Source organism: Sminthopsis crassicaudata, chromosome 5 (assembly GCF_048593235.1).
Source record: "Sminthopsis crassicaudata isolate SCR6 chromosome 5, ASM4859323v1, whole genome shotgun sequence".
NCBI lineage: Eukaryota > Metazoa > Chordata > Mammalia > Dasyuromorphia > Dasyuridae > Sminthopsis > Sminthopsis crassicaudata.
In genome coordinates this window covers 262,770,687-262,785,305 of record NC_133621.1, presented here as the reverse complement: position 1 = coordinate 262,785,305, position 14,619 = coordinate 262,770,687, and the positions used below count along the sequence as shown (strand labels likewise).

The 14,619-nt window shown below is 35.2% G+C and overlaps 2 protein-coding genes across 2 annotated transcripts in view; one reads left to right on the top strand and one right to left on the bottom strand.

Annotated features, from left to right (window-relative positions):
- Positions 1-14,619, bottom strand: part of NTS (neurotensin) — a 90,860-nt gene that overhangs the window by 63,753 nt on the left and 12,488 nt on the right. The gene's annotated exons all lie outside the window — the stretch shown is intronic.
- RASSF9 (Ras association domain family member 9) overlaps positions 10,753-14,619 on the top strand; it is a 44,307-nt gene continuing 40,440 nt past the window's right edge. The window contains exon 1 of the mRNA XM_074270910.1: positions 10,753-11,109. Coding sequence (XP_074127011.1) covers positions 11,063-11,109 — 47 coding nt within the window. The 5' untranslated portion in view covers positions 10,753-11,062. The remainder of the gene's footprint in view (positions 11,110-14,619) is intronic.

Genomic DNA, 14,619 nt, shown 5'->3' with positions numbered 1-14,619 from the left:
TATATTGAAAATATATTTTTTTTTTCAATTTTTATTCATTGCTTTTAACTTTTTTGGAGATCTAATGCTACATGCTAATTTTTCATATAATCAAATATAGCTATCTATCTCCCTCAATGTTTTCCTCTACAAGTTAAACATCCCCAATTTCTTCCATAGATTCTCCTCCCATCAACCATGGACTACACAAAAATCTATCCTTGTTTATTTCAGGCAAAGATATTACCCAGTGGCTGTCCATGGTACTACATGTGTGAGTGTGTGCATGTGTGTGTGTGTGTGTGTGTGTGTGTGTGTGTGTGTGTGTATTAAGGAGTTGAGCACACCTTCAACTTTGAGGGTTCTGTTTTGGGTGCAAATGGTAGCCAACAGACCATAGAGGACAGTAAGGGGAAACAGAAATTATACTTGATCTAGACTCTGAACAAAAAGCTTCAAGTCCTTTCTCCTTATCAATTATACCACGTTGACCTGAGTCTATGGACTTCAGTTTCCTCATCTATTGTTGAAAAAAAGCCAAGGTCTCTCCCTGATCTATTGTCTTTTCCAGTTGTACTCAACTCTTATCTTGCCACTGAATCCAGGTGGCTCTGGAGGAGAAAATAAGGCTGGTGGCTTGACCCAGCCCCCCTTCACTTAAGTCCAACTCACTTGCATTTCATTGCATCACCTCCCTGATATTGGGGTCCTCTTTGAAAAAAACAACAACAATAAGGTGAGAGGGTTAGAAAGAGCAAACAATCTGCAAGCATTTAATAAACATCTATAACATTCTAGACACTGTACTAAGTTCTAAGGATACAGATACAAAGATTGGAATAATTTCTACACCCAAGGAGTTTATAGTCTATCTATTATTAGATAATCTTTTAAGTCCCATCCAATTCAAAATATGTCATGCTATGATTCCCAGATACCATTCTCAAATTGATAGCTAGTGAAAAACAGGGTTAGAGACTTCGAGCCATTTATTGACTTTGCCTAAGGCACTTTCAAAAGCACCAAAACACCCCGATTCTTTTTGTCATTTTTTTACCCAGCATCCTTTTGTTGGAATCATTGAATAATGTTCAGAAGGGCATTACTGCAATTATTCCCTCTACTTCATGGCTTTATTCTGAGCATCAAATGAGAAAATTAATGTGAATGTTCTTTGAAAACAATACATCATTAAAACAAACAAAAAAAGTTTTAGCATCTTAAGATTTGCTGCTTCAATAGGGGAATGAACTTTGGTGAGTATTTGTAAGCACATAAGCAAGCACATGTGTGATGTGATTGAAGTACCTGTCAGTGTGTCATATGCCTTTCTTTGTAGTTTCATAATTTCTAGTAGCAGCCACCCTCGTTTAGATGTGTCACTTCACCTAATTAAATTTAATAGAAGCCACAGTAACTAAATGAAGAAACCTGGCTTCTTATTTAGGACACACAAATCTGGCCAACACCCAACCAGTCAGCTATTCAGGTACTGACTTTCAATTAGTTGAAAGTTTGAAAACGCCTAATGAAGCTAGTGGAAGATGAATAGGCTAAATTGAATATAAGGATGTATCAGCCTCTTCAGACTAGATCATGGCATTGCTAATGGTGAGGAATGTCCCTCATTCTGTACAGAATAAGAAGGAAAAGGGGTTATCATTATTACAGAACTGTGAAGCTGGCAGAGAATATCTGCTTCTGGCCTATACTTAATTTATCCAGAATAAATTGTTATTTATCCCCACTTGAAATTGCTTGCAAAACATATTTTGTGAAACATTATGCTAGGTGTTTAAAAGGCTTTTTTGGAATTATTATGATCATATTGAATTTTAGATAATATCTCTGTTCAAATATAGGCATTATAAGAATTGATTTTTGTCAGTGACAGGTTGTTGATTTTTATGCTAGAAATTAATTACAAATTATTTCAGGACTAGGTCTAAATTAATGGAGAAGTAATAAGCCTAACCTGCATTGATATAATACTTTATAAAATATTTTTCATCACTCCAAGAGGGAATTATTATTAGTCAAATATATTAATATTAATCAAATAAGTTTTAAGTTCAATATATTAATATTAATCAAATAAGTTTTAAGTTCAGGTCCTGCCTCTGACATTTACAAGCTATTTGAACTTGGGCAAGTCATAAATTCTAGTCTGTTTTAAGCAGTTCCCTAAGACTTAACTGCTAAGTCACAGACTTTTTTTCTGTTCTTTAGTGGAGGGAATTCTTTAAAAGTTAGTTTCCCCATGCAAGAAAATGACAGATCTTTTAAATATTATTTAAATATTGTATTTATTAAGATTATTAAGATTTATTAAGTTGATCAGCTTTCCAGGCCTGAAATTCAATTGTCAGGTGACACAGAGACATAATTAGGTCCCAGAAGAAATGACAAAAGCCATCTCTACCCCACCCACTGCATCATTAGAGAAAAAAATCTCTGTTTTTTTCTGGCCTACTTTTTCTATGTTTAACAGGTTGTCTATTCCTTAGTCATATCTCTTCTTCTTGCCAGATATCCTGGCCCTTTTGCCTTGCCCCTGCTCTGGAATTCCTTCAAAACTGAAAACCTTTACATTGTTTCTGGGCATCTACCAATTACCATAAACACAGAAAACCCAAACTTCTAGATTGAATCAATTAATCAAAGACATTAATTAGTTAGAAATAAGCCCTACCATTTGGGAGGACTGAAGTGCTTTAATCATAGGATAAACACAGATGCCAATATATTGAAATTATCCTGCGTTTGCTGAAATAATCACATCCACCTTTGGTTCTATATGTATATACAAAAAGTCGATTTAGTAATGCCACATCAGAAGCACAGTAAGCAAGGTTCAGAAATATGTGGAGAAGACAGGTTCTTTTGCCAATAGCAAAGGGTAGGAAGGGTTGTTGTTGGAGAGCTGGGGAAGTAAGGAAATATAGGAGTGACTCCAAAGAGACTGTTGTATCCTTCTTATTCTTTATTAAACACTTAAGTCTGGTGAAAGATAACATAATAGGGAAGTGGAGAAAGACCCATTAAGTACAAATTCAGAGACAAGGTGGTAAAAGATGGAGGAAGCAGCATCTTTTCATGACTCCTTGAACCAGAAATGGATACTTAATATATCAAGAAAGGACTTCCAAAAATCAGAATTTGAGTTAACCAATAACCTTTTATTAACCATTTAGCTACATGTGTTTTCTGTATGTATCTCAGCCATTGTACTATAATTTAAAATCTCTTTTCCCTGGATTCTATGTATATTTGTACAATACTAGGCTCTAGGACCTTGGAAGAACTCCTAGTTTAGAGTCATCTGTAATAATCCATTATTATGGGGATTTTGGGGGAAAAGGAATAAATATAAAGTACCTACTCAGTGACAGGTATTGTGCTATGTGCTTTTATACATAATTATCTCACATGATTGTTTAATCTTCATGTTACAATTGAGGATACTTAGGCAAATAATGGCTAAGGGACTTGCTAGGGATAATTTAGTGAGAGTTTGAAGTCAGGTTTGAATTCATGACTTCCTGACACCAGGTCCAACCCTTGGAGCACAACATCCTGAATTTCTTCCTCTTGCAGTTTTTTTGTTTTCTTTCCTATTCCTATGAGTGTTTACAATGAAAATCATGTGTCCTTCCCTTTGGTGCTTCACTTGAAATGTGCTAAATAAAAGGGCCCATGGCTTTTCACATTTATGTGCTCATCTAATACTTTTTAAAAATCCTTTTAGTCTAAAAAACAGATTGTGAAATCTGGGGAATTCTTAGCATTTCACAAGTTTCAAAGTGATTGAATCAGAAATGAAGTAGGTCTGTCATGTAGTGAGAATGAGAAGAGCAGGTGGACAGTCTAAAGTTGACTCTGGCATTATAAGTTCAGAGGATGATGTTGTGATGGTGTTGTCATTATTTAAGACTTCATCTCCCTCTTTAACTCAGGCTTGAGATCAGCATGAAAGCTTTGATTAGCAACTTTTTTCATTTGGGCCAGTTTTCCACTGCTGAGGAATCCTACTGACCTCTGAATCTTTCCCAACAGCTCATCATAATAGTACTAGATTTACTGTGAAATCCCAATTGACTTAGCAGATAAACAACCATGTACTACTGTGCCAAATATTTTGTACTCCTCAGTTTTCTTTTGTTGTTATCATTGTTCAGTCATGTCTAATTCTTCATAACTCCATGTGAGATTTTCTTGGCAAAGATACTGGAGTGGTTTGCCAGTTCTTTCTCCAGCTCATTTTACAAATGAGGAAACTGAGCAAGCTGGGCTAATTGACTTGCTTAGGGTCCCATAGCTAGTGTCTGAAGACAAATTTGAAGTCATTCTAACTACCTTCTTCTCTGTATTCTATGTGTATTGTCAAACAAAAAGCTAATATAATCTTAGGCTATGTAAAAATAGAGTGTTCAGAAGTGTTAGAAATATACTCTTGACACTGAAAAACAAATATTGAGGAAAATTTATTAAAGAAGAATCTTAAGGAATTGTCTTAATATTTCTGGCCAGAAGCAGGCCCCACTCCTCTTCAGGAAAAAGGACTCCTGAGTACAGAAGTGGGAGAAGCTTTATACTTGCTATAAAGTGCTGTAGCCCTTCTCTTCAGAGAACAGATTGGTCCATTTCTTCCAAGTTATAGTCTTTCTGATACATCCACTACAAGTTTCCCCATAATTTGTACAAAATATACATCATACATCCCATGTACAAAAATGGTGGAAACCCCCCTATAATTAGCCATTAAGCAGGGGCAATGGTGATTTGAGCGAGTCCTGTCATTGACCCCAACTCAACATGATTTTGGGCTTGATGGGCTATCTTAAATTTGGGGTTTTCTCAAAGCCACACGATTCTTTTTGATTGGTTGAATTCACATGTGCCTTCCTAACCCCTCAATTCCTTATTTGCTCAAGGCTTCTATTGATAATCCAATTGTTCTATGAATCTTAATCTTCCTTAACCTCTCACATTCTGAAAACCTCTTGGTCAGTGGTACCCACTATTCCATACTACCTCAAAGTTTGTAACACTGTGGAAACCCAACTTTTCAGAATTTCTCACAAGGACTTATATGAATGATAGTTCTAGTGTACTTTACCATAGTCAGACCATACCTAGAGTATAATATTCATTTCTGAGAACCACATTTTCTGAAGGGCATTGATAAGCTAGGGAGGGGGAAGGAACGATAGGGAGCAAGGCAATGGAGATGATAAAAGATGTTTAGAAGTTCTAAAAACAACAACAAAAAATGGTTGAAAGGACTGATAATACATATCAGAAAGGAAATCTTGGGGAATTTGAAGGGCTATGATGTGAAAGGGTTAGACTTATTCTTATTGCCAAAGAGCAGAAGTAAGAGAATAGGGAAAAGAGCAAAAGATGCAAATTGAACCTTGACGTCAGGAAATTTAGAACTAACATTTAGAATTATGAACTAACATTTGTTCTAATATTTAGAACTATCCAAAAGGAAAATATGTTGATTTGACTACAGTGATTTCCTCTTAGTGGATGAATCACAAGCTGGGTGAATTTTGGGAGTTTTGTTAGGATCCTTCTAAGACAGTGGAATTGATAGAGACAATTATCTAATTTAGCATGATTGTTCAGTATGATTGATCTGACCCTACAAGGAGATGTTATGGTCCAGAACTTGAAACAAGGCACCAAGTGGAATTGAGGAGACAATAGTTAAATCTAGTTTAGCATTGATTTAATCCTACAACAAATAATGGTTTCCTATTGATATAATGATTGGTGTGTACTCAGTGTACAGCATATTAGCAAGAAGCTCTCAGGGCCAGACACACAAGTGCACTAGAAGCTCTTCAGAGGCTGAGACAGATTAATTCTATCTTCCACCTTTGTGCTGGATGGAGGCTGAAGTACAAGACATTTGGAAGGAGCTAGATCCAAGCTGGCAGAGGCAAAGGACTAGTGGCAGGAAGCTCTTGGAACCAAGGAGAGAGAAAGGCCTCTATTAAAGCTAACCGGGCCCAGGAAAAGAGCCAAGACTTTGAAGGAAACAATAAAGGATGTGGACTTTAACTCATGGCTGCATTTGGGGTGATTACACTGAATTGAAACGAAGGCTGCCTCCAGAAGACCCCCCAAGAAACCTACTCCCAGAAAACATTACACTTCAGAGAAGAATATTACAATAGTCAAATATGGATTGCATTGTGAATGGAGGCCAAAATCCCTCTCAATTCTCAAATTCTGTGTATGGGTCTTTGTATTAGTTAGCCATCCTAGATTAATAGCATCTATAAATTTGACAAACATAACATCTTTCACTTTATCTATGTCACTGATGACAATATTAAATAATGTGAAAACATGTACATATTGGAAGAAATCTTATTCCAAGTTGCACTAAAATCTTTTATGATTACTCTTTGGATTCATCCACTTCAATGACTTCTGAATGCATGATTTCATGAAGCCAGATATTATTAACTCCATTTCTATAAAAGAAGCTACTTTGTCTGAATTGTCCACAATTCTACAGTGGATAAAGGGAAGAATCATGACTAGAATTTAGATCTTCAGATCTCTTTATTCAGTGTTTCATATATAATATAATGAAGACTGCAATTTAACTGGTTCCCTTCATCAGTCAGGCAGATAACTAGAATAACAGAGAGAGTGCCAAACTTAGGCTCTAGAAGATATATTTTCAAAACGTTTCCCTAACACTACTGTGACACTACATTTCTCTGGGAAATTCATTTAACCTTTCTTATCCGGAACCTTTAAAATTAAGTACTTGATTTATCAGATAATTGTGGGGATTAAATGTAGTAATATATATAAAGAATTTTGCAAATTTTACATTGAAGAATTATATATATGCTAGTGATACTTGTTATTACCTCTGGTGGATCTTCTCAGCTCCAAACCAACCTAAAGAACACATTGGGCTGATGTTTTCTCCAATCTTTCCTTTTTCAGCACTCTAAACAGTCCTTATTGTTGTTTTAGTTAAATCAACATTTGTAGGAAAAATTCCCTGATTGCTTCAGGGAAATAGCCTCTATCTTGTAGAGGAAAAAAACAAACAGACAAGCAAATAATATGAGCCAAAACATGAAGTTAGGAGCTTTAAGACATATTAAATGGATGGAAAGTAGATCTGTGTTTGCTTAATTGTTTTTTTTCCCCCCTTGGAGGAGAAGGTTAATGGGGGTGGGGTAGAGCATAAAATTACCTTAGAGGAAGAAAATGGAAATATTGTTTATGATAAGGAATTTTCTTTTGGTTTTTATCCTTTCATGGAAAGCTTTAATAGTCGTAGTAGTATGATCCAAGTTATGCTTAGGGAATCTGATATTGATAGTGTTATGTGATTTACAGTAAGTAGAGGTTAGAGAAAAAAGAAGATAGAATTCCTCTATTTCTTGAACTGTAAACTCAGGGGGTGGTCAAGATTCAATTGAGCACACATTTATTAAACCTCTATAATATACACAATACTCTGTTAGATACTGGAGATGCAAAAATTGAAACACATTCTTCTGTCAAGAGAGGTTTTACAGCATTGACACAGATAAATAAATACAACATATTTTGAACAAGGTGAGATGGGGTTGGGGAAACCAGAAAAAGAAGATAGAATTAAAAAAACTGAAGGAAAATATTAGCATGTTCTAATGGTTTTAGCAGGGTTTTGGGGTTTTTTTTTTGTTTTTTTGTTTTGTTTGTTGATTTGTTTGTTTTTACACCTGGAAATAGTGAATAATAGAACTAATAGTTTTCCCCCTGAATTCCATTAGATATAGAGTGAATGTCTATCTACATAGATCAAATTAAAAGGAAGAATACCACTTAATAGTATACAATGATGTTTATTTATCATGAAGTTTGTCATGAGTAATCCTATTGGGATGTTTTATATGAGGAATAACATAATAACTGAGCTTCCCATGTGTACTAACTTGAAAAAGCAACATAAAATCCTGCTAATCAAGATGGAAGGTTATTTCTTCTTTTGTAATTCTATCTCTTCCAAGGCAAAAATGAGCACCCAGACCCATTAATACAAGCTGACAAAGTGAGCACAGAGAAGAAATGCTGAACTCTAAAATTCTTTATAAATAGATGATGACCATCTAAAAAATATACCTTTAGAGAGGTGTTATGTAATTTATGCATTTGCCTGACAGCTTTCCATATTTTTTATTTAAATTTCCATAATTTAATTTAATATATTGTGATAGGCTTGCAAGTAAAATTGAGAACTAAAACTGAAACCTCATACAGTCTAATCTAGGTGACAAAAAAAAAAAATAGAAACAGCATCATGACTTCAGGACTAAGAAAGAATTTCAGGGCCTCAGAGTCTATTTTACTCACTATCCCTGTCTGTTTTGATAGATAAACTGAAGTTCAGGGAAAACTGACATGTTTAACATTATATAGCTAGTGAGCTATTCCAGGTAGGATTCAAAGTAGAGTCCTCTGTCTCTCTATGCATGTAAGCATATTTGTAATGCTTTATATTCCTAGCCATAATATTGATGTATATATGTACACACAAAATGTAGAAACACTGTGGCCTAATGCTGCTAAACTTGCAGTTAGGAAATCTGGGTTCAAATTCTGCTGCCAACTTTAACTATGCATACATGGAAATAACTCTTAAACTTTCATATGATATAATAGTGATAACAATATATATTGATAAGTCCAAGGTGATTGTATGTAAGCAAATTATAAATTTGGTATACATAATACACAATATTATTTTAACAAAATCATTAGTCCTTTGCAATTTTAATGTTCTTATTTTTTTTGTGGTACATATGGTTACTGACACATATAAAATATAAAGTAGTTAGCAATCAGCATCTCTTCAGGGTCTTTTAGTTAAGAGAAATATCTGAAAATTATTATAATACAGGGCATAGCATAGCAATATTCTGCATCTGGACCAACTTCCAGTACCTTAGTCAAAAGAGGGAAGAAAAAAATACAATTAATTTAATTTCCATCTTAGTGAAAAGCTTTTGTTAGCTGGAAGGGAAAAAAATGTTCTTCATAAAGAGTCCCTATGAAATCTTGACTATTTAGCATTTTCAAGAGAAAAGCGAGAAAATGTTTTTCCCGGTGCTGCTGCAGCATCATGCAAAGCTCAGCACGTACAGAGCATAGGAGAAATGTGAGATTGCAGTTTAAAGCAATTTCTTTGTCACTATTCCAAGGGAAAAGAAGGGCCAAGAGAGTAAACTGGGTTTCCTAAAGCCCCCAGCATTGGGATGATTCATATCTGATTACTCACTTCAAAATCCTGCCTATTTGAAATGGATGCTTGGAGATCAGAAGTGGGGGCTGGGGAAAAAGGGAAGGGAAGGTAGGATATATTCCTGAATGGAGTAAAAAAAAAAAAAAAAAAAAAAAAAAAAAAAAAAAAAAAGACCCTAATTAAGAAAATTCAGTTGAATACCTAATTTAGACAATTTTGTTTCCAGATTAGCTTCAGTTCCCAATTCCCTGCATATCCACTTCACACCTATCCAACAGATGCTACTATCCAATCATTATTTTTACAGTATTCTAGCCTCAGGCTTTACAAGAAATAGCATGAAAGCCCCTCCTTCTAATATCTATCTCATTTCCTCAATCACTTCAAATACATCCAAAGTATTTTCTTTCTTACTTCCCATTTCAATTTAGAAAATCATAAGCCCAGAATTAGAAAGTACCTGTAGGCTTGCTGAGCTAAATTCTTTCTTTTACAATAAGGGAAAACTAAATCTTAGAACAATTAAGGGATTTCTTACAAGTTACTCAGGAAGCAATGGATGAAAAATTTGAACCCATAGCTGTGTTGAGAGCCAGTATTTTTTACCCCCATCTCTTGTTGATATATGAGCTGGGTGGAGGCATGCAGAAAATGGGGGAGAACAGGAACTGATCTGAGAGAAAATTCTAAGTCAGGTGTCCAACAGAAACTGAAGACACATTACTACCTTCTTGCCAAATAAAAACAATCCTGAGGAAAACAATCCTGAGGATAAGCTTTGCTTGGCTACCCAAGTCTTAAAGCCAGCCTTAAACTCCAGATAGCAGATATCCCAGTTGTGAGCCCTTGAAGGCTTGTACCCAGTTGTCCATTACCCCCAAGTATCTTCTTTCTTCCACTCTACCGAACTCTTTCATTCTGCCCTTCCAACCACAATCTCTCTATAAATACCTAAAAACAGGTCAGACAGACACTAATGGCTTTGGAACACAAGATCCACTCAAAGATATTTCCTTCTAAAAGGAAAAGGGAACCTTGACTCCAGCTAGATATGATCCCATAGTTTCCCTTACCGCCTCCCTCCTGCTACTACTATTTGGCCAACATCTTTAAAAAGCCCCTACCTCCTGGCAGGAAGATTACTGTTAGAAACCAGAAACAGTAGGCAAAGGGTGTTTTTCCCAGCACTCATCAGATCTGCTGAACAAGATCAGATTACTTTTCATAGGCTTGGGTTAAGATGGTGGGGGGGAGGAAGGGGAGTCATAACAGGGGGAATTCTTTTTAATCCTTTTATGTGTGTTCAGTTCAATTGGTGGGGTGGGGGAGGGTGCAATTGGGAATAAAGGGAGAAAAGAGAAAGTTTCTGTCTTCAGGGAAGTCTCCATTCCATGCCCATTACTGTTCCCATGAGGTTGGCAGGTCTTAATGTTGAGTAAGTCTGCAAATAACTTAAAAACACAATAGAAGGGCTTCCCTCCACCCCCACTCCCCATCCCTTTTTTTCTTTTCCTGCTTATAAATGCCTTCCTCGAGACTGAAGCTGGGCAGGACTCCAAAGGAGCAACAGCAACAACAAGCAAACTAGCTGATCAAAGTTAAGCTGCCAATTGCACAACTTTGAGCAACTCTCCTGGCTGGGCTATTAAGAAGCTGAATCAACCCAGCAAGATTTGAGAAGGAGGGGAGAAGAAGGAGATCTCTATATCCTCCCAGACACACACACACACACACAAACTCCAAAACCTCTAGACAGACAGACAGAACCACAGTTTCCCTTGGAATTGTTGATGTTATTAAACTGCTCCAGAAATCATGGCTCCTTTTGGAAGAAACTTGTTAAAGACTCGGCATAAAAACAGGTAAAGCATTTGTGTGTATGTACTAATTTTTTAAATATCCTACTTCAACTCTTTGTGTCTGTGTCTTTCTCTCTGTGTCATTGTGTCTCTGTCTCTGTTTCTGTCTCTCTGTGTGTCTCCTCTGTCTGTTCTACACCACCCTTTCCACTGCTCTCTCCCTCCTCCCCCCCAGTTTGGCTTTCTTGACAGAAAAGCTTCTGGGAAACCAAAAAAACCTTTAGCCAATAAGGGCTTACTCAACACTTACAATCTGCAGAGATTGTTGCTAGCATATTTTGATCAAGGGAGACTAGACATTAGTGTAAGAAACACTAGAGAAAGGAATATCATTTCCCACTTTGCCCTTTTTTCCTCCTTACCCATTTGCCTATTCAGCATGCTTTGTCTTCCTTCTCTCATCCTTTCACCTACATCCCATTTTAATGAGGAAACCTGAAATCTACTCATTTATGTTCCCAAATATGTTGAGATAAATTTTGCCCAGACAAAAATCTAAATTGGGTCTTTCTCCTGTCGGAATTTTGATGTAAATACAGTACAGAATTTGTATAAAGATCTTTATATATACTATTGCTTTCTAAAATTTATTGTAAAACTTTTTAAAGGACTTAATGAGACTGTCCAAAAACTGGAGGAGAGGGGAGTTCCTAATGGAACATGTAGATTGAGATGAGTTTTACTTGTATGGACTGAATCTTTAAGTCTTTAGAAGTCTTTATGTGGATGATGAGAACCAGTTGTCTGAATATCTTGTTCTTTCCTCTCCCTTACCTTTGATTTGCTCTGCTATTTCCAGTCCATTATGCAAAAGGTGGAAATCCAGTTTAAAAAATGGGTGTGTGTATATTTTGAGCTGGAATGCTTGTATCAGTATCTATTAAAGGGTTTTCTCTTAGATGTTCACTTTTTTAAGCTAGAAAAAGATCTCAGGATAATTTTAGATACAGGTTTTATTTTTTGAAAGTATTTACTTTGGCATGGGCACTTTTCCACTACTTTTCTTCCAATCTTACCTGCTTCTACATGTCACCATTTACTTAGTGTAAATTTAGAAAGCATACAATTACATGATAGGAAATAGTGTAATTATTTTTAAGTGTCTCTATGGAATTATAGACTGATAAAATGTTAATGCAGATTTCCAGCCTTTGATTTCCAAACTGGAAAATGTGGTTCTTTGAATGATTCTGTCCTCTGATTCTAACTCTACTGTTCTTTTAGTTAACCAAAATGCCTTTAAACAAAACACATCCCTAAAAAAAAAAAAAGGAAAAAAAAAGACCTTCAGCTGTGTCTCCACCATAGTTTAACTTGAATGTGAGTTTCCTAGTACTTAAACAAATCTTTATCTATTCATTAACCAAAGCAATGAAGCCCTTTGAACATGTTTTAATCTTATTAATGGTTATTCTCTTAATTAATGTGTTAATCATGGTAATGTGTACAAAGAACCCATATAAAGGAAAAATCACCATTTGTTTTACAAAGTAATATTGGTCAGTAGGAATTTGAAACTTTTAGAATTTATATTGTGCCATTAAATTACATTGTAGTTATTTGTAGAATAGTTCACTAATTTCAAATTTAGTAGTTTAGAAAGTATTTCTATATATCCCTCAATAAGACTTATTCACTGAGGTTCATTCTCCATTCTTATTATGTCAGTGCTAATCCTAGACCAACTACTTTGTAGGCATATGGACCTGCTTCCTTTGAAGAAAGTCCTCAAAGCTCTTTAAACATGAAATTTCCAATGCATAGCAATGATGAAAAGGTTTTAAAAATCTACTTCAGAATAGGAGGATTTCATTTTGGAATGTTTCTTTGAGAAATTGGAATGCCCCTCCTGATAGAGATGCTTTGTCAGGAATATAGCATTACTGGCAAAGGTGGGACATTAGCAATGCAAAGATATTTGCTATACTAATGTAAAGGATTGTTTTCCTTTGAAGACTTTTTATGTATGATTTATTTTAGAGTAGTAGAACCACAGCATGTCTGGGATATTTTGAAGAAGTGAATATTATAACATTTCTAACAGAAAATGGCGAATATACCACATAGGCAGAGTGCGGTTATCTACCATTAATGACCTTTCTCTTTCCTGAACTGTTAGGATTATAATAAATTACTTTTATAGCCTGTAGAGGGGAAACTTCTGATGAGATGGACCTGATTGAGTTCATCTGTTGAATTTTCCTAGGTTTCTGTGGTTTTTTTTTTTTTTTTTTTTTTTTTTTGTGAACAAGTTTTGTTGTGCAGATAGAAAGCAAAGACTATCTAAAAAGAAGTTTGCTTGGGGAGGAAAAAAAGGAAATACCCTCTTTCTTATGATATATAAATTTGAACCAAAAATAGATTAGTTATACAATAATTGATTTGGGTTAGCTAATTAATAATAGTATAATTTACAGAATAACAATAGCAAATGATGGACTCTGTTCCATATTCTTAATGCTAATGAGTGCATACATACCATATTTAAGATAGGTTTTTTCTATTTTTACTGAGTCTAAATTTTCTTCAGGGCAGCTAGGTGGCGCAATGGATCTAGTGCCAGGTCTGAAATTAGGAAGACTCATCTTCCTGAGTTCAAATATAGCCTCAGACACTTAATAGTTTTTAACTCTGGACAAGTTATTTAACTCTTTTTGCCACCATTTCCTCTTCTGTAAAATGATTTGCAGAGGAAATGACAAACCATTCTAGTATCTTTGCCAAAATGAAAACAACAACCCCCAAAACAAACAAAATGTGATCATATATAATTAAATGAGGCTAGCAAATTCATTGCATACGTTATTGTATTAAGTCTTTAGGTGACATGAAATAATGTGCACCAAGATATCTATGTTAAAAAAAGTAAATTGAAAGGAGAGTTCAGACATAATTGTTTCATTATCAGAAGGAGAGAAGAAAGGAGGGGCAATGAAAAATAGAGGGAGGGAAGGAGAGGGGATAGTGAGAAAAAGGGGAAGAAGGAGAAGGATAAGAATAGTATATGTGGTATTTGAGATTTCAATCCACACATTTTAGACTTTTGTGTTTTCTAACTTTTTTTCACTTTTGTTTTCTTTAGAAGAGTTTGAAATACATTTCACTTAGTATTAAAAAAAAAAACCTAAATATTCTGAATAGAATATATGACTTTACTGAAAAAAACATAGTGAAGTAAGTGAACCTTCCAAATTTAGGAATGAAGGACTGGATTTTTGGAAGCAAATCATAATTAACACAAAACTAGAAAGGCTGGTACTTTATAGAATATGGTAAGAACATAAAGGCTATTTTATTAGCCATGTGCAAGGTGAGCTTAGTTCTTAACACAAAGAAGCTAATGTTTCATAAACTATCAGTGAGGTTTGATACTTAATATCATCCAAAGCCTAAAGGGAGACAAAGAATTCAATAGATTTAGAAACAGAGCTACCATTTAATACAAGCAGCCAAGCCTCTCCTTTCCCCCCCCCCCCCCTCCTGCTTCAGTCATATTAGGTCAAGAGTATAGAA